Source organism: Dreissena polymorpha, chromosome 2, assembly GCF_020536995.1.
Source record: "Dreissena polymorpha isolate Duluth1 chromosome 2, UMN_Dpol_1.0, whole genome shotgun sequence".
Classification (NCBI taxonomy): domain Eukaryota; kingdom Metazoa; phylum Mollusca; class Bivalvia; order Myida; family Dreissenidae; genus Dreissena; species Dreissena polymorpha.
In genome coordinates, this window is record NC_068356.1 from 120,836,421 (window position 1) to 120,855,141 (window position 18,721).

At 36.6% G+C, this 18,721-nt stretch overlaps 1 protein-coding gene and 1 long non-coding RNA gene across 2 annotated transcripts; both read left to right on the forward strand.

The window, feature by feature from the left end:
* The first annotated feature begins 12 nt into the window (after nt 1-12).
* LOC127868787 (ATP synthase mitochondrial F1 complex assembly factor 2-like) lies at nt 13-17,947 on the forward strand. The gene is made up of 8 exons (XM_052410863.1): nt 13-157; nt 2,562-2,606; nt 5,105-5,250; nt 8,530-8,627; nt 9,493-9,573; nt 11,908-12,023; nt 13,100-13,215; nt 17,745-17,947. Exons 1-8 carry the CDS (start codon nt 40-42, stop codon nt 17,901-17,903), a joined length of 879 nt encoding a protein of 292 aa, XP_052266823.1. The 5' UTR covers nt 13-39; the 3' UTR covers nt 17,904-17,947.
* LOC127868795 (uncharacterized) lies at nt 9,782-11,901 on the forward strand. The gene is made up of 3 exons (XR_008044247.1): nt 9,782-9,917; nt 9,960-10,002; nt 10,519-11,901. It is a non-coding gene; the product is annotated as an uncharacterized LOC127868795 (long non-coding RNA).
* Nucleotides 17,948-18,721: the final 774 nt, after the last annotated feature.

The window sequence follows — 18,721 nt, forward strand, 5'->3', positions numbered from 1 at the left end:
ATCCAATGAAAGTTGTTCTTACATTTACAGGTTTCCAACATGGCTGCGCCCTTGGCCAGAAAATTGTCCAAATTTGACTTTGGATGCACCACAATCCGTTTGTTCAGGAACTGTTTGAAAAATGGCTGTAAACATGACAGATCCTTCAATACTAGAGGTTTTCAAGCGCCTTCAGTTTCTTTTACATCTTGTTTTCAATTGTTACCTGCCTTTACTTCTTAACTTGTGCTAGGGTACTCATGACTCATGTTCTTAGCTTTCTTGATGTCCTATGGTTTTAGCCTTCGCTTTAGAACACGTTGTTATGTTTAAATAGAGTAAGGAATAAATTAGAGCAGTTCAAGTGTTTAAGATGTAAAGAGCTGTGTGTTTGGGGTATCACGGTTTACGGAGGTTTCGTCACACTGCAGTTTCGTCACACTGAATTTACTGTAGAAAACGGGTAGAGGGTTCGTCACAATGGTAATATATAGGTGTGAATAATACCGGGAATCTTTAGCACCTTTGATTGACACCTTTCTTCTAAACGGTATAATAATATACTTACCTTTACACAAGACAAATTTATTTGCAAACAATATTACACCAAACATAAATATTTACATATAAAACATAAAGATATAATCAAATACAACTCTACTCAATAAACGGTATAATAATATACTTACCTTTACACAACACAAATTTATTTGCAAACAATATTACACCAAACATAAATATTGACATATAAAAGGGAAAGGGGGACTAGCATGTAGAATCCAAGATCAGCACTCCCGGCCCGCGTATTGATTCTTCGATGCCACCCTGAAATAATGTTTATTTATTGAGCAAAGTTTGTGAACACTGTTGTTTATTATGTTAGGCGAAATAAAAATGCTGTAAACGATGTTGTTTATTACGTTACGTAAAATGGAAAAATAAAGAATAACATAAATTGTTCTTTGAATAAAAGCATACCTTCAACATCGTTGTTAGTCCTAACTGTTTGTCTATAGACGCTCCAGTTCTCCGGCTTCCACATTGATCCCCGGATCCAGGTGCGCTCAATGTAATTGACGACATTCAGAAGAGGACTGCCAACCTGGAATAAGCAAAATTTATGACATATGCGTACATTACAGTTTAATTATTGTATTTTTATAATATATTAAGTTATTAACAATAGAAGACCATTGAAGTAATTAAGCGAATAATACATGTAAATACCACATGTGTTAAGTAAATAATAATGAGGTAAGTTATAAAAATATTAGTACCTCTTCAGCCTGTAGCATCATCTGTTCGAAGGCAGGGGGTGATGTGTTCGCTCGGCAGATACGGCAAGGACATGACTTTCCTCAAGAAGAGGAACTTATCGCCCTTTGCCGCATAAGCTGTTGCGAGACCCTCATTCACCACCTTCCTGTACACACGTTAATTCCAGTGGAACACGAAGCCTTTCACTGTTGCTCTTGGATCCATTCATTATAAAACATCAACCTAACTAAATAGTTTCTAACAAGTAACAATTAAACTAGTGTCATATTAATTGAAACTACATAATTCAAATATGTAAATTGGGCAATTTAGAAAAACAAAATAATGCAATTGTACACTATGAATCATAGTGTGAAATTGCATTATTTTGTTTTTCTAAATTGATTGATTTTCATATCACTGTATTTTTGTAAATCAAAATAATACAACATCGTACATTCCCATCAGAGCCTTCCATAGATGAATGGTACATCATGACTCTAGCAGTTTTCTCTGATGGTTTTCCTGAGTCAACTTCTTAAATTGCAAATTAAAGGCGTGTGTCGCTAATTGATTGTTTGCAATGCGCTAATTTATATGTTTGCACTATCAAGTAATCAATAATTGAAATATCTCATAATCTTAGATTGGTAGTCGATAGGGTGTGGACGTGTTTTCATGTGCTCCACAAATATGTGTTTTATTCATATATTAAGCGCACACAAAAAGTTGATATTATGGTAGAAAAAAGGAGAATATGCACGCAATAACGCTAAAAAATAACATAAAGAAGCATATATCCCAATATATTTATTAACAACATCATATTCAATTGCAATATCATTTTATTCTATACAATATATCAGTGTGACGAAACCTCCACTGCCCTCCTTCATAATATCAGTGTGACGAAACTGCATTGTGACGAAACCTCCATTACCCTGTGTTTGGTTATCTCAGATCAGATGTTTGTGTGGGCATGTGTTGACAGTTGAGTGTTTCACCTTGAGCACCTTCCCTAAATCCCAAATAGGAATACACGGCAGGATTGCCTGCGTTGGTCAATGAACCAGAGGAACTTAAGTGTGTTACAGTCAGAACGGACAATTACAGGTTCAAACTCGCCCTGTGTACACCCAAAGACCTATAAAAATTAAAATAATGTATTGTATAGGTCTTTGGTACACCCTACCCTGTTAACTTGAAATACACGCCATTCTTTTCTTTGTTTCAATTTCCTTCGTTTCATATTGTAAATGCATATGTTAGGCTTTTAAGGATATTTAAATTGTTTAATATATATTATTATATTATATTTGTTTCAGAATTAAAGAAGTTTTACAAGAATGCAACTATCACACAGTCGGATGGTAAGCTAATACTAAAGTACACATATGCTTCTTTTTCATTTGTATCAGTACTTGTATAAATTTACTGTGGTCAGTAAAGCTTGATTCATAGGTGGATCCAGGGGGTGTTTTTCGTACACAACATTTCCCACTAATCACGGACAATCGCTAAATGTGTTAACTTTAGACTCTCTGTCGCCCGGTTTTTCAAGTCGAACTTTGCTGTAGGCATAAAATTGCTTTCATGCTCTCCCCCTCCCTGCTGTATTCGTTATAGCATTTCTTCTAGCTATATCCATCCCTATTACGTTTAAATTATGCACTTTTCTGGCATTATAAGAAGGTACTTTGATGACAGTACATAAGGCGTGACATGCTCGAGAAGTGGTTGTCATAGCCTTCAAAATCACTTAAATCATAGGGCTTCTGGGGGGCTTTGCCCCCTTGGACGCCCTTGCTTGCCCTGCACCCACCAGGGGGCCATTAGGCACCCCCAGCAAATCATTAAATAATTGCCCCCCCCCCCCCCAACCAGAAATCCTGGACCCGCCCCTGTGATTGGTCATTGTCGACTTTACCTAACAGTACCCCGGGCACTCACTATTATCAAAACTCATACTCAAAAAAGCATATTGAGGCAGGTTTTGTTTTAAGAGAATTTTGTTTTCATAATGTTGCAAAACTGAAATTTTTACATTGAACCCCTCATTTTTAGCTCATCAATTTTTTGAAAAAAAAAAGAGCTATTGTCATCACCTTGGCGTCCGGTTAAGTTTTGCGTTTAGGTCCACTTTTCTCATAAAGTATCAATGCTATTGCATTCAAACTTGGTACACTTACTAACTATCATAAGGGGACTGTGCAGGCAAAGTAATGTAACTCTGACTGGCATTTTGACAGAATTATGTGCCCTATTTATACTTAGAAAATTGAAAATTTGGTTAAGTTTTATGTTTAGGTCCTTTTTATTCCTAAAGTATCAAAGCTATTGCTTTCATACTTGCAACACTTATTACTAACTAACATAAGGGGACTGTGCAGGCAATGTTATGTAACTCTTACTGGCATTTTGATGGAATTATGTGCCCTTTATACTTAGAAAATTGAAAATTTGGTTAAGTTTTGTGTTTTGGTCCACTTTACCCCTAAAGTATCATAGATATTGCTTTCATACTTGGAACACTTGCAAACTATTATAAGGGGACAGTAAAGGACAAGTTGCATAACTCTGGTTGTCATTTTTACGGAATTATGGCCCTTTTTGACTTAGTAACTTTGAATATTTGGTTAAATTTTGTGTTTAGATCCACTATACTTCTAACGTATCAAGGCTATTGCTTTCAAACTTCAAATCCTTTCATGCTATCATGAGGGTACTGTACCTGGCAAATTGAATTTTACCTTGACCTTTGAATGACCTTGACTCTCAAGGTCAAATTATTAAATTTTGCTAAAATTGCCATAACTTTTTTATTTATGATTAGATTTGATTGATACTTTGACAAAACAACTCTTACCTAACAAACCACAAAAGACTCCATCCGAACCATCCCCCCCGAATCCCCCCTGAATTTTTTTCTTTTTCTTAAAGATCATCTAATAAATGACCACCAAACCCTAACACAATACCCCCCCCCCACCCGAAAAAAAAAGATTTTTTTTAAACACATGGTTAAAACACAAATTTTTTTTTTTGAAACATACCGTCCAACCATCCCACCCAAGAATTCTCCCCCCCCCCAATTTTTTTTTTTTTTGCATTTTTGGAAGATCATGTAATAAATGACCACACCCCCACACTATACACCCCCCTCCACTCCACCCCTCCCTCCATTGTGATTGAAATTGAGATAGGTCCCTTCACCTTTTAAAGAAAAATAGATGAGCGGTCTGCACCCGCAAGGCGGTGCTCTTGTTTCCACTTTTGTTCCTCTTTCTGATCGCAAGCACACTCATCAGATTCTGGGTTGGAATAAAACTCGGCTAAAGTCTAATATTGTCCGGATGCCTTAAAGTGTATTTTCCGTACCCTGAGTATATGGTATTATACTTAAGTGTACCAGGTGGCTTTTAAGTAGTACCCTAGCAGATAATGACCAATTGAGCATCAATCCTACTCACAATTGGCTGTGTAAGCTGAGCAGATCCGAGCAGTTTACCTGTAATACTAATTGCTCATTATGTCATATTATGCCAGTATTTATGCCCAACTGTAATCAGAGGTAGAGGAAGAAATAAGAAGTAATTTTGTTACCAATCCAACTCAAATTATGTTGATGAGTTTAACGAGCAAACACTGGCTGGACTGTTCAGAACTCTACCAATTAAGGTAGCTGCACCCATCACTACTTTATGTAAATTAACTTTTTATAACTGAACAATAGAAATAGACATAAACTTTCTTGAATGTAAATTAGAAATACAATAATATACGTAAAAAAAATGCTCTTAATTATCAGATTGCTATTTTATTGTTTTGCACTTAATTTGAATTAAGTTACTTGTAATTGTTATTTTAGGTTGGTTTGAAGTGAATTTGGACCAGCGAAAATTGCGCACACCATGTGGAAACTTGTTCCGTGTTCCAAATGAGGCTCTGGCCCTTGCTGTTGCAACAGAATGGAACAGTCAGAAGAAAATTATAAATCGCCACAATATGCATCTGGTAAAAAAACTTCTGTGTTTCTTATTTACATGGAAAAAGCTGCAACACATTATGCATCTGAATATTAATTCTTAATAAATGTTCATGTTATATATTATATATAATTACATGTAGAAAGTCCAAAAGGTTTTTGATAATCAGATTATGATTTATGTTTGATTAAATTTTAAAGGTTTTTGTATGCAAGTACACTTGTTTATGTTGAGCGTAAAATTATATATAAAAAAGTTGAAAGTTGTCGTTTAAGGAATATATCTATACAATACAATTTTGGCAAAACCCGTTACATTAATTCTGAAGCTATGTATTTTTTATACATAAATAATACCAGGATTATGTTAGTTTTCACACTAAATGTTGTCCTCTCCAGGTTGGATACTTGTAATACCTGGCCAAGCAGTATTTTAAGATTAGTTAGTTGTTGTTCTTTTAATCATTTCCTGTACAGGTGTCCTTATTTTTGCAGAAAAAGTAAAATAAGGTCTTTTGTTTTTGCCTTGAATATTCACGAAATAGTTAGAGTTATACTACTTACCCAAATGTGCGCATCAGCGTGGGCTTCATATTCTGCGTAATGCTCTGGTAAATGTGCAATATCTCCATTCCATTGTTTCTACAACAGGCATTTATTTGAAAATTCACAACTGTTTTGGTTTAATTCTTTGAAGTCACTGACCAAATTTCTTTAGTCTGTCATGTAATTTAGCATAGTGAGGCCCTTAATTGTACAAATAAATTACAGGTTAACATTTGCATGCAACTACTCCATATGTATAGCCACCACAGCTATTGAAATTCAACTTTACAGGGTCTTTATGAAAATTCACTGACCAAGACCAATAACAGATTTTTAGCAGGATTATGCCCCCTTTAGTAATGGTACTTATAAAAGTCAGGTTAAGGATTGCTCGAAAAATGACATTTTGGTTCAGGTTTGCATGCAACTCGTACATATCTCTGTAACCACTGTAAGTATTCAACTAAGACTTTACCCATGTCTCAAACCAATAACGTTGACTTGCAAGTTAGCATAATTATGCCACATTTTGTTATTCAAAATTCATGTTCATGTTTGCATGTAACAACTCCATATCCATATCTTTTTATCAGTTTTATTTTTCCACCATTTTAGCAATGGGGCCCGAACCATTTAAATTAGGAAATAAATTGTTTTTACTAAAATTGGGAGAATCAGTGTTTTTGATTTTGGGGTAAAAATATATAAAAAATTTAGAATAAAAGTGATTTCTATTTTATATTTACTAAGGTTCAACTAGTTGCGGTTTATTTTTTAGATTACTTAAATGTTGAATCTTGTTAAACAAATATTGAAATAAAACTAAACATATGAAGTAGAACTATGCCTTTTATTGTATGTTTTGTACTGCATGCAAGCAGACTTATCATGCATTTTCATTTTGGGCAATTTGAGTAAAGGTCACTGTTGGTAAAAATTTATTAAAAGTTTATCATAATTCATATCGTACTGAAATTTTGTATGATAGTAGGTTACAGGCTGATCCAGTGAGGGATTGAAATTGAGTGCAGATGGGTGCAAATGGCAAGGTTATTAAAAATACAAAGAGTTTCTGCTTGATAGGTTGGAGAAATTTATTGTGCTGTAATTTTGATTGTAGGTAGCTTTCATGCAGACTTAGGTGTGATTGCATTTAAGCCAGTTGTGTGAAGATCATTTTTGCTGAAAATAGAAAAATAGTTTTTGCTCAATAACTTAAGTTTGGATGAAGGTATTTAACTGTAATTTTGCATGTATGTAGCATACATGCAAAATTGCTTGCTAAGTTAATCTAATTTATCTACATTAAATGGTAAAATTATGAAAAATGTAGTTTCTTAACACGGTCGCATTTCTTATTTTTATGTCCACACTTTCAGCTTTAATTATGCCCCCCTTTCGAAGAAGAGGGGATATATTGTTTTGCACATGTCGGTCGGTCCGTCCGTCGGTCCGTCCGTCCACCAGATGGTTTCCGGATGATAACTCGATAATGCTTAGGCCTAGGATCATGAAACTTCCTAGGTACATTGATCATGACTGGCAGATGACCCCTATCGATTTTGAGGTCACTAGGTCAAAGGTCAAGGTCACAGTGACTCGAAATAGTAAAATGGTTTCCGGATGATAACTCAAGAACGCTTAGGCCTAGGATCATGAAACTTCATAGGTACATTGATTCTGACTGGCAGATGACTGGCAGATGACTCCTATTGATTTTCAGGTCACGAGGTCAAAGGTCAAGGTCACAGTGACTCGAAATAGTAAAATGGTTTCCGGATAATAACTCAAGAATGCTTACACCTAGGATCATGAAACTTCATAGGTACATTGATTATGACTGGCAAATAACCCCTATTGATTTTTAGGTCACTAGGTCAAAGGTCAAGGTCACAGTGACTAGAAACAGTAAAATGGTTTCCGGATAACTCAAGAATGCTTACGCCTAGGATCATGAAACTTCATAGGTACATTGATCATGACTGGCAGATGACCCCTATTGATTTTCAGGTCACTAGGTCAAAGGTCAAGGTCACAGTGACTGGAAACAGTAAAATGGTTTACGGATGATAACTCAATAATGCTTACGCCTAGGATCATGAAACTTCATAGGAACATTTATCATGACTAGCAGATGACCTCTTTTGATTTTCAGGTCACTAGGTCAAAGGTCAAGGTCACAGTGACTCTAAATAGTAAAATGGTTTCCGGATAATAACTCAAGAATGCTTACACCTAGGATCATGAAACTTCATAGGTACATTGATCATGACTGGCAGATGACCCCTATTAATTTTCAGGTCACTAGGTCAAAGGTCAAGGTCACAGTGACTTGAAACAGTAAAATGGTTTCCTGATGATAACTCAAGAATTATTAGGCCTAGGATCATGAAACTTCATAGGTACATGTTTGTACATTGATCATGACTGGCAGATGACCCCTATTGATTTTCAGGTCACTAGGTCAAAGGTCAAGGTCATAGTGACAAAAAAACGTATTCACACAATGGCTTCCACTACAACTGACAGCGCATATGTGGGTCATGCATGTTTTACAAACAGCCCTTGTTTTACATATGTGTTCTGTATAAATTCCAGTACAACAGATATTTAACTTAAAATTGGTCTCTGTGTTTTTTACCGGTGACAATGTACATGAAACTTTAAAAGTGAAACAATTGTCGAGTTAAGACAGCTCTTGTTTAAAAAGGATTGTACTATGTTTCCGTCATTTTTATTTAATATTGCTGCCTATGTTACAGACGTCACTGTGTAATACTGCTCTGGACAACCCCATGCACAAGACAAGAGACACATTAATATCCAGTATCCTTCATTTCTTGGAGACAGATACAGTCAGGTACATGTGTATAACAAATGATTTTTAGTTCATGGCTGGTAATCACTTTTTTTATTTATACATGTACCAAAAGAGATGATGACAGGGATAACTGCCCTCGCTCGCTATATGTTAAGAGTTTTGGATCTCAAACAAGCGTGTGATTTCTTCTCATTTTGAATGCTTAGATTAGCATTACAAATAGTTCTTGACTTTTCTAGATCTTTATATTAAAAAAGTTATGTTTAAAAAGAAGGGTTTTACTGAATCTAGTAAGGAGAATGTGTTTTCCTCTTTGAGGTGTTTTAAAATCACATTCCAGCTTAGTCACTGTGAATCTTAACTCACCCTACCTAAAAAATGCTAATTATTGATAATATTTTGTTTGCTTAAATGCAGTTAATTTGCATTTAAAGAATATATTATTGAGCAAAATGTTTGGCCTCCACTTATTGGCTCATTTGGCAAATTGCCCTGATCACTCAAGTTTGTTTGAAACCAAATAATTGTAATTATGCACAGAAAATGTTGACATTTTGAGAAATAATTGTGAGTTGTTTATTTTTAAATGAACACCAATTTCAAGTTCTGATTTATAAAAATGAAACTATGAGTGGTATGTTTAACATATGCATATGAACCGCTGTCTGGGAAAACTTAGGGTAATATATAGGCCAAATGTCATCCCTTCGAACCTAGACTGGATTATGAAGTGACATCCATTAATTGAAACTTTCCATAAAAGTGCAAAGTGCCATCTCTGATTTGACTGTGCGGATTGCACTGGTTAATCTGGGACAGTACTTTTCCCACATTGATTAAACCTTGATGTCAAGAACACTGCTCAATTATGTGTCATGTTATAGTTTTGTCCTACTTTTGTCAGTTTCTTCATCAAGGAGCCCCCAGAGTTGTACAGGCTACAGAAGGAGCACTGGGGACCCATGATTCAGATGGTGGAGGAGAGGTAAGGAGCACTGGGGACGCATGATTCAGATGGTGGAGGAGAGGTAAGGAGCACTGGGGACCCATGATTCAGATGGTGGAGGAGAGGTAAGGAGCACTGGGGACCCATGATTCAGATGGTGGAGGAGAAGTAAGGAGCACTGGGGACCCATGATTCAGATGGTGGAGGAGAGGTAAGGAGCACTGGGGACCCATGATTCAGATGGTGGAGGAGAGGTAAGGAGCACTGGGGACCCATGATTCAGATGGTGGAGGAGAGGTAAGGAGCACTGGGGACCCATGATTCAGATGGTGGAGGAGAGGTAAGGAGCACTGGGGACCCATGATTCAGATGGTGGAGGAGAGGTAAGCGCACTGGGGACCCATGATTCAGATGGTGGAGGAGAGGTAAGGAGCACTGGGGACCCATGATTCAGATGGTGGAGGAGAGGTTAGGAGCACTGGGGACCCATGATGCAGATGGTGGAGGAGAGGTAAGGAGCACTGGGGACCCATGATTCAGATGGTGGAGGAGAGGTAAGGTGCACTGGGGACCCATGATTCAGATGGTGGAGGAGAGGTAAGGAGCACTGGGAACCCATGATTCAGATGGTGGAGGAAAGGTAAGGAGCACTGGGGACCCATGATTCAGATGTTGGAGGAGAGGTAAGGAGCACTGGGGACCCATGATTCAGATGGTTGAGGAGAGGTAAGGAGCACTGGGGACCCATGATTCAGATGGTGGAGGAGAGGTAAGGAGCACTGGGGACCCATGATTCAGATGGTTGAGGAGAGGTAAGGAGCACTGGGGACCCATGATTCAGATGGTGGAGGAGAGGTAAGGAGCACTGGGGACCCATGATTCAGATGGTGGAGGAGAGGTAAGGAGCACTGGGGACCCATGATTCAGATGGTGGAGGAGAGGTAAGGAGCACTGGGGACCCATGATTCAGATGGTGGAGAAGAGGTAAGGAGCACTGGGGACCCATGATTCAGATGGTGGAGAAGAGGTAAGATTCCAGTGATGGCTGCCATGAATTATATGCGCCACTCTCTGAAAAAAAACCACAGGGTTTATGTTCATAAAGTGACGTCCAAGATTAGCCCGTGCAGTCTTGTACAGGATAATCAGTTACGACACTTACAGCCCGTGCAGTCTTGTACAGGATAATCAGTTACGACACTTACAGCCTAATCTGGATTTTGGCTAAGGAGAGACTTCCTTTAAACAAAAAAATACAATAAAAGCAGAAATCGTCTTTGATTAGCATTTGCCTTCTGCACAGGCTAATCTGGGACGATGCTTTACGCACATGCATTAGACCCATTTTCTCAGAAAGCGGCTTGTTTGAGCATTAACTCATTGGCGGTTGAGTACCAACTGAAGTTGCTTGTGGATCCCTTTGGGAAATAAACTTCAGAAAGAATTATTTGAATGCCTTTTTTTTGCTTTTCTTTTTTTCTGTCGCCAAAAGAAAATAAATTCAGTACACAAATTAAAGATATTATGTTTCCATATCATACTATAGTTGACTAGTGTTTTATGTCAATACAAATAATTGGCAGTCTTTTGCAATTATTCTTTTGCCAGGATTTTTTTAGCTTGACTATTATATATAAAATATGTATAGAACATGTAGTTAGCTCGACTATTATATATGAAATATATATAGTAGAGCTATCCTACTCACCCCTGCGTTTCCGTTCCCGTGTGCGTGAGCGGTGGAATTTTAAAGTTTGCATACCACCTCAAATATTTCCTATGTCCCTTGACATATTGCTTTTATATTTTGCATACTTCTTTTCCAACATGACCCCAATCTATAAACAAGAGCAGACAACTGTATCAAGCATTTTATGGCCCTTTTTTCACTTAGAATATGCATATTATTTATAAATCTATGTTAAAGTTTGCGTACCACCTCAAATATTTTCTATGTCCTTTGACATATTGATTTTATATTTTGGATACTTATCAGCATTTTGACAGAATAATGGCCCTTTTATCGTTAGATAATTGAACATTTTGGTAAAGTTTTGTGTTTTGGCACATTTTACTCCTAAAGTATCATAGCTATTGCTTTCAGACTTGGAAAACTTGCTAACTATCATAAGGGGACTGTGCAGGACAAGTTGCATAACCTATATCGTTTTATATTCATGCGTTTGTTGTTTCATCTTCAAAACAGAATGGCAGAATTGTTAAAATGATTATAACTGAAAAGGTATGTCAACATGGTTTTTAGCAGCAATATGTATATGGCCTTTTTCTTTTGATAAAAAGTGTTAAATGTTTTTTTCTTCTTTTCATCTCTAAGTGAGAAGCTTTATACACTGTTATGTGATCTTCTACTAGGTATGGTATACAGGTTCCAGTAATTGAGGACCTAGCATCCACCCCGGACCTCAAAATGGAAACAGTGGCAACATTGACAAAGTATCTACAGTCTCATAGTGACTGGGCATTGTTTGGTACGTCTTCTACAGTCTCATAATGATTGGGTATTGTTGGTAAGTCACAATGACTGGTGATTGTTTGGTAGTCGGTAGGTGACAACACTGATAAAGTACCTACAGTCACAAAGTGAGTGGTGATTGTTTGGTAGGTCACAACACTGACAAAGTATCAACAGTCACATTTTGATTGGGTATTGTTTTGGTAAAATTTCTGTGTTGAGCATCTGTGCTTATAATATTTCTGCATAGAATTGTTAATGTGTTCTTTTCTTCCAAAACTTAGATGGCTGTGCAGTCCTACAGATGAAATGTGAATTTCATTCCGGTCAATTGATATTTTGCAAAGTGATGGGCCTTGGACTTTTTCAGAGTTTTTTTACTTAAAGCTTTCATATATTGAGCAGATTTTTGGTATGTGAGTTTACCTACATGACTTACAGATAAAGTGTGATATTCGTTCCGGTCCAGAAAAAACAATTTTCTCTAAAATAGCTGCCGTGCGGCATCAAAGCGCAGAAGGGGGCATTTCACAAATGCAGGTCTTGTTGGCATTATTTCCAGGAAAGCCTAAGATACCAAAATAAACACTTTTACTTACATTTTTTTCCTGTTATAAACTTTGTCTCTTTTGGAAGATATTGAGCATGGTCCACAGCCATTACTGCCTGTCTATAAAGTCTGGCATGACACAAATTGCATATTCTCGTCTCTATTTAATAGATAAAACTGATGTCCTTTTTGTCAGTTTTGAAGTATTGAAATCACTCTTATGACGACACATTTTACCTGTATGCCACATGTTTGCTAACAAATCTTTTCTCAAAAGATATGAACAGTAATGTATATATTTGAGCTTCATCTTTTGAAAACTGGCCTTTTGACATGTGGGTAAAGTATTGTCCCAGATAAGCTGGTGCAGTCCCCACAGGCTTATCAGGGACAACACTTTCCGCTTAAAATGGATTCACACTAAGATGACACTTCCTTTAAGCAAACAAATACATTAAAGGCCGAAATTGTCATCTCTGATTAGACTCTGCACACTACACTTTACGCACATGCATTTTAAGCCTGAACATTATTGGTTGTAGGGTACACGTTTGCAGTGGAGACTGTCAAGTCACTGGTGCTGACTCTAGCCTTGATGGACAGAATGCTGACAGTGGAAAGATGTGTTCAACTCTCAAGACTTGAGCAGGATTTTCAGGTTGGCCTAGAGGCCTTTTATCTATGTAAACCATGTAATTTACACAGTGGTGCAACACATTACCTTTTACTAAATGAGATCCTTGGCTATTTTTATGCTCCCCATATATATACTGTTTTGTTACCGTTTATCATAGCGCCTTCAATACTTTACTGATCTCTTTCATATTTGGCATGTAGGTACCAGGCTTAATTTGAACAAACTTGGTAGAGGACTATAAGATGTCATTACATACCAAATTTGGTAGCCCTATGCCATACAGTTATGGACAAGAAGATTTTTTAAGTTTTTACAAAATAGGCCTTATATAAGCAAATTTTCGATTTTTTGACCCCCCAGGGCAGGGTCAAATTTGACCCCAGGGGCATAATTTGAACAAACTTGGTAGAGGACTATTAGATGTCACTACATACCAAATTTGGTAGCCCTAGGCCCAATGGTTATGGACGTAAAGACATTTTGAGTGGTGAAAGGTCAAGGTCATCCTTCAAGGTCAAAGGTCAAATATATTGTGACATAGTGTTTCACAAACACATCTTGTTTTTTTTTAAACTTGCTTTGATAATCCTGGTTGACATCAATCGTGTTCAAAATCAGCTCAAAGTATTCTCAGTAACCTGTTATGCAGAATTTAGCCATCATACATGTAGTGCAGTTTGTGCATGAACATGAGGTGTTATAAAATTCAAAATTTGGTAAATTTTAGTAAATTTTGAACAAATGTGTCCTGGTGACTACAAATCTGAGTTATAAGCTTTTACACGCATTTTTTTGTATGGCTTCCTTACCATGAACGTGAAATTATCTTCATCTACCTTTTATTTGAAAAACAACCATCTATCTTGAACCAACATCAGAAACAAAGTAAAAACATAGCTGGGATTTATTAAATGTTTAATTATCCCCAGCCATCGGCAAAGGGATATTGTTTTGGCGTTGTTCGTCCTTCCGTCTGTCCGTCCGTCTGGCACTTTTGTGTCAGGAGCCATATCTCGGAAGTGCTTTGGCGGATTTCATTGAAACTTGGTATGAGTATATATATGGATAAGAGGATGATGCACGCCAAATGGCATTTTTCACCATCTGTTAATAACGGAGTTATGGCCCTTTGTATCTTAAAAAAATGCTTTTTTGTGTCCGGAGCCATATCTTGGAAGTGCTTTGGCGGATTTCATTTAAACTTGGTATGAGTATATATATGGATAAGAGGATGATGCACGCCAAATGGTATTGTACACCATTGGATAATAACAGAGTCATGGCCCTTTGTATCTTGAAATTTGCTTTTTTGTGTGTCTGGAGCCATATCTTGGAAGTGCTTTGACGGATTTCATTGAAACTTGGTATGAGAATATAAATGGATAAGAGGATGATGCACGTTGGCGTTGTCAACCTGTCCAGAAATATTTGTGTCCAGAAGTATATTGGCGGGGGATATCAATTCAACAAATTTGCTTGTTGTGTACTTATTCTATTTATAATAAACAGGAATGTGGTAATACAGGTATAGTTGTTAAATTGTATTGGGCATTTTTCACTTACTTATTCAGTCCAAAGCTGTTCAGATAAATAAATGAAACGTCATAAACAAAACTTTGATACATGAAGAATTTCATGGAAAACTGACAAAACTCCCATACACTTGAAGACTTTTCTAACGCAACACTTTACAAACTTGAATATCTCAGTTATTAGTTAAGATTTTGATTAAATTTATTACATGTGATCATTTGACTACACTCTGAGCAAGCTCGTGGTTAAATCATTCATCTTTGGCGATCAGACTCTTAACCACGTGGGGTATGTATGGTTTTATCAGTTTGCATGTGGAAATGGTGAAACACAAAATTATTCTTAATTTATATCAATTTCATCATTTAAGGTGGGTTCTTACATCAGAATAACAAAACTAGTTTTTTTAGCTCACCTGTCACGAAGTTGACATGGTCAGCATATGTGACCGTGTGATATCCGGCGTCCGTATGTGCGTGCGTGCGTGCGTCCATCAACAATTTGCTTGTGTAGACAGTAGATGTCACAGTTTTCATCCAATCTTTATGAATTTTGGTCAGAATGTTTATCTTGATGAAATCTGGGTTGGGATTGTATTTGGGTCATCTCGGGTCAATAACAAGGTCACTAGGTCAAAAACTAGATCAAATAATTGAAAAACCTTGTGTAGACTATAGAGGTCGCAGCTTTCATCCAATCTTTATAAAATTTGGTCAGAATGTTTATCTTGATGAAATCTGGGTTGGGATTGTATTTTGGTCATCTGGGGTCAAAAACTAGGTCACTAGGTCAAAAACCAGGTCAAATAATAGAAAAACCTTATGTAGACAATAGAGGTCGCAGTTTTCATCCAATCTGTTTGAAACAGGTTGGAATTGTATTTTGATCATCTGAGGTAAAAAAATAGTTTACAAGGTCAAAAACTAGGTCAAATAATAGAAAAACTTTGTGTAGACAATAGAGGTCCCAGTTTTCATCCAATCTTTATGAAATTTGGTCAGAATGTTTATATTGATGAAATCTGGGTTGGGATTGTATTTGGGTCATCTTGGGTCAAAAACTAGGTCACTAGGTCAAATAAAAGAAAACCCTTGTGTAGACATTAGAGGTCACAGTTTTCATCCAATCTTCATGAACTTTGGTCAGAATGTTTGTCTTGAAGAAATCTGGGTTGGGATTGTATTTGGGTCATCTGGGGTCAAAAACTAGGTCACTAGGTCAAATAATAGAAAAACCTTGAGTAGGCAATAGAGGTCAAAGTTTAGATCCAATCTTTATTAAATTTGATCAGAATGTTTATCTTGGTGAAATCTGGGTTGGGATTGTATTTGGGTCGCCTGGGGTCAAAAACTAGGTCAATAGGTCAAATATTAGAAAAACCTTGTGTAGACTATAGAGGTCACAGTTTTCATCCAATCTTTATGAAATTTGGTCAGAATGTTTATCTTGATGAAATCTGGGTTGGGATTGTATTTGGTTAGTCAGGTGAGCGATTCAGGGCCATCATGGCCCTCTTGTTTAATGTATTGCTCACATGAATATTTAAGAGCGCAACCTCGCATTTTGGCAAATTGCAGGTTACCTGCAAGCGTATTGGAGACTTTTCTAACGCAACACTTTTCAAACTTCTCTAATAAGTAAAGATTTTCATTCAAAATTGTAGATGTGAGCATTTGACTTCATTCGATGCAAGCAAACGAAAACATCATTTATCTGTGATGATTGAACGCTTTATCATGTGAGGTGGGTAGCATGCAATTTGTCAAAATGTGCAGTTGCGCTTCTGAATATTCATATGAGCCATACATTTTTATGCCCCCGGATCAAATGATCGGGGGTATATTGTTTTTGGCCTGTCATTCTGTCCCAAAACTTTAACCTTGGTTAAAGTTTGATAACTTTTTCAATATTGAAGATAGCAACGTTTATATTTGGCATGCATTTGTATCTCAAGGAGCTGCACATTTTGAGTGGTGAAAAGTCTAGGTCAGGTCATCCTTTAAGGTCAAAGGTCAAATATCATTGTATTTTTATTTTCTAAAACTACCCTTCGTTAAAGTTTGGTCATAACTTTTTGAATATTGAAGATAGCAACTTGATATTTGGCATGCATGTGTATCTCATGAAGCTGCACATTTTGAGTGGTGAAAGGTCAAGGTCATCCTTCAAGGTCAAAAGTAAAAAAAAATACAATCCAAGGGAAGTAATAAGCTTTTAAAGGGAGATAATTTCTAAACCTGCCAAATGATACATTGAAATTTCTGACAAACACATCTCTTGTTAAAAATAAATTTTATGTTTTCCTGGTGTAAAAACCCACCTTAAATGATAAAATTGAAATGAATTTGTTATTATATTGTGTTTCACCATTTCAACGTGCAAAAAGACGAAACTATACATATCACAGGTGCTAAAGCGTCCAATCTTCACGGATGAATGATTTTACCGTGAGCTTGCTCAGAATGTAGTCAAATGACCACATTAATTTTTTTTTTAATCAAAATCTTAACTCATTACAGAGGTATTTAAGTTTGAAAAGTGTTACGTTAGAAAAGTCTCCAAGTTTATAGCCTGACCCCATTATGACATTGAAACTATTTCATGTCTTTGTATGCTGAAAAAATCATTGCCAAATGACATTATCAATTGTCAACTGATAAAATCAGGTCGGTATGCTCAGTTGGTAGAGCACTGGACTATAGATCTGAGGATTGTGGGTTTGACTCAGCCACATAACTTGTGAGGGGATTATTTATTTATTTAGATTTCTATGACCATTCTCATCCTATCACTGATTCAAGTAAGGCAGTTGTCAGTTACTGGCATAAAAATGTTCACTTAGTACTGGTAAACCTGCTGAACCAGAAAAATAGCGATTTTTAGCAAAATAGCGAATTAACTGCTCTGAAATACTGTTAAAAACGGAATTATTCCATTAAACAAACATTGTCCACTGACACAAATACAAAGACAAATGGGGAGAAATGTTTATTTAAATATGCCTATTTGCACTTCAGATCGAGCGTTGGGGCAATGTGGAGTGGTATCACGACTTAGACTTGTACGATCTGCAGTCACGTATGGCGGCAACTGCCTTATTCGTGTACTGGTCAAATGAGACTGTCAAAATCAAGAAGAAATCAATGTTGCCTGCCTCGGAAGCTTATGTCTTTTGATTTTCTATTACTGTTGTATAATAAAAACATATAAAAACCTTGAACCGTGCAATTTTGAAGAGGTAAAATTGCTAATCACCTATCTTTATCACTATTTATTTGAGCCACATAGAGACAAAAATACGTCTTGTACCATATTTGGACAGCTTAGCTCCGGACCAGCTGTGCATTTGTGCAGACTACTGTGAAGCTACGCTGTGTGCTGTTAAGACCACAAAACCTTGTGGGACCCTATAGCAGACACGCTAGCTCAGGACAAGACTGCATGATCATGATAGAGCAGGCTGGTCTGAAGCTTCTTTGTTGGCATGTGGCTTTAGACCCATTTTTGCATGCTCAATTAGTTTCAGCAAGTCTATTAATTTCCCTTTGGTCTTATTCACTTCTTTTATTTAAGGAACATATTGGTGGTACACATTTATTTGTTGAGAGCCAACCAATCACTCATACCAGAGTAGGGGAAGACAGAGTACATTAGAATAGCAAATTTCAAAATCCCTGTTCCGTTTTTGACCCGTATAATAGTTATTGACATTGTAATCTTAATATGTTTTGGTATCAATAGAAAACAGGACACATGTTATTGTTATTGAGAACAAACTGGTATCCATGACTCTAATGGTAGATTGGACACATTTGTGAAAAATAATTGTTCTTTAAAACAGTGATAGTTTCATTTCACAGACTGAATTTTTTTTAGATACTCTGTTCATATTACATCATTTTAATTTGAATGTATAATGACATATCAATTGCTTTTATAACATTTAAGTATTTGATTACTGTAGGTGCCTTAAGTATAATGATGTCAACCGATA

What these genes read in the sequence shown, in the direction of transcription:
- LOC127868787 (XM_052410863.1), top strand. Translation starts at nt 40, where the DNA reads ATGGCTGCGCCCTTGGCCAGAAAATTGTCCAAATTTGACTTTGGATGC. An exon ending in ATCGCCACAATATGCATCTG is followed by an intron (nt 5,251 to 8,529) that starts GTAAAAAAACTT and finishes CCTATGTTACAG; the next exon opens with ACGTCACTGTGTAATACTGC. An exon ending in TTGGAGACAGATACAGTCAG is followed by an intron (nt 8,628 to 9,492) that starts GTACATGTGTAT and finishes TACTTTTGTCAG; the next exon opens with TTTCTTCATCAAGGAGCCCC.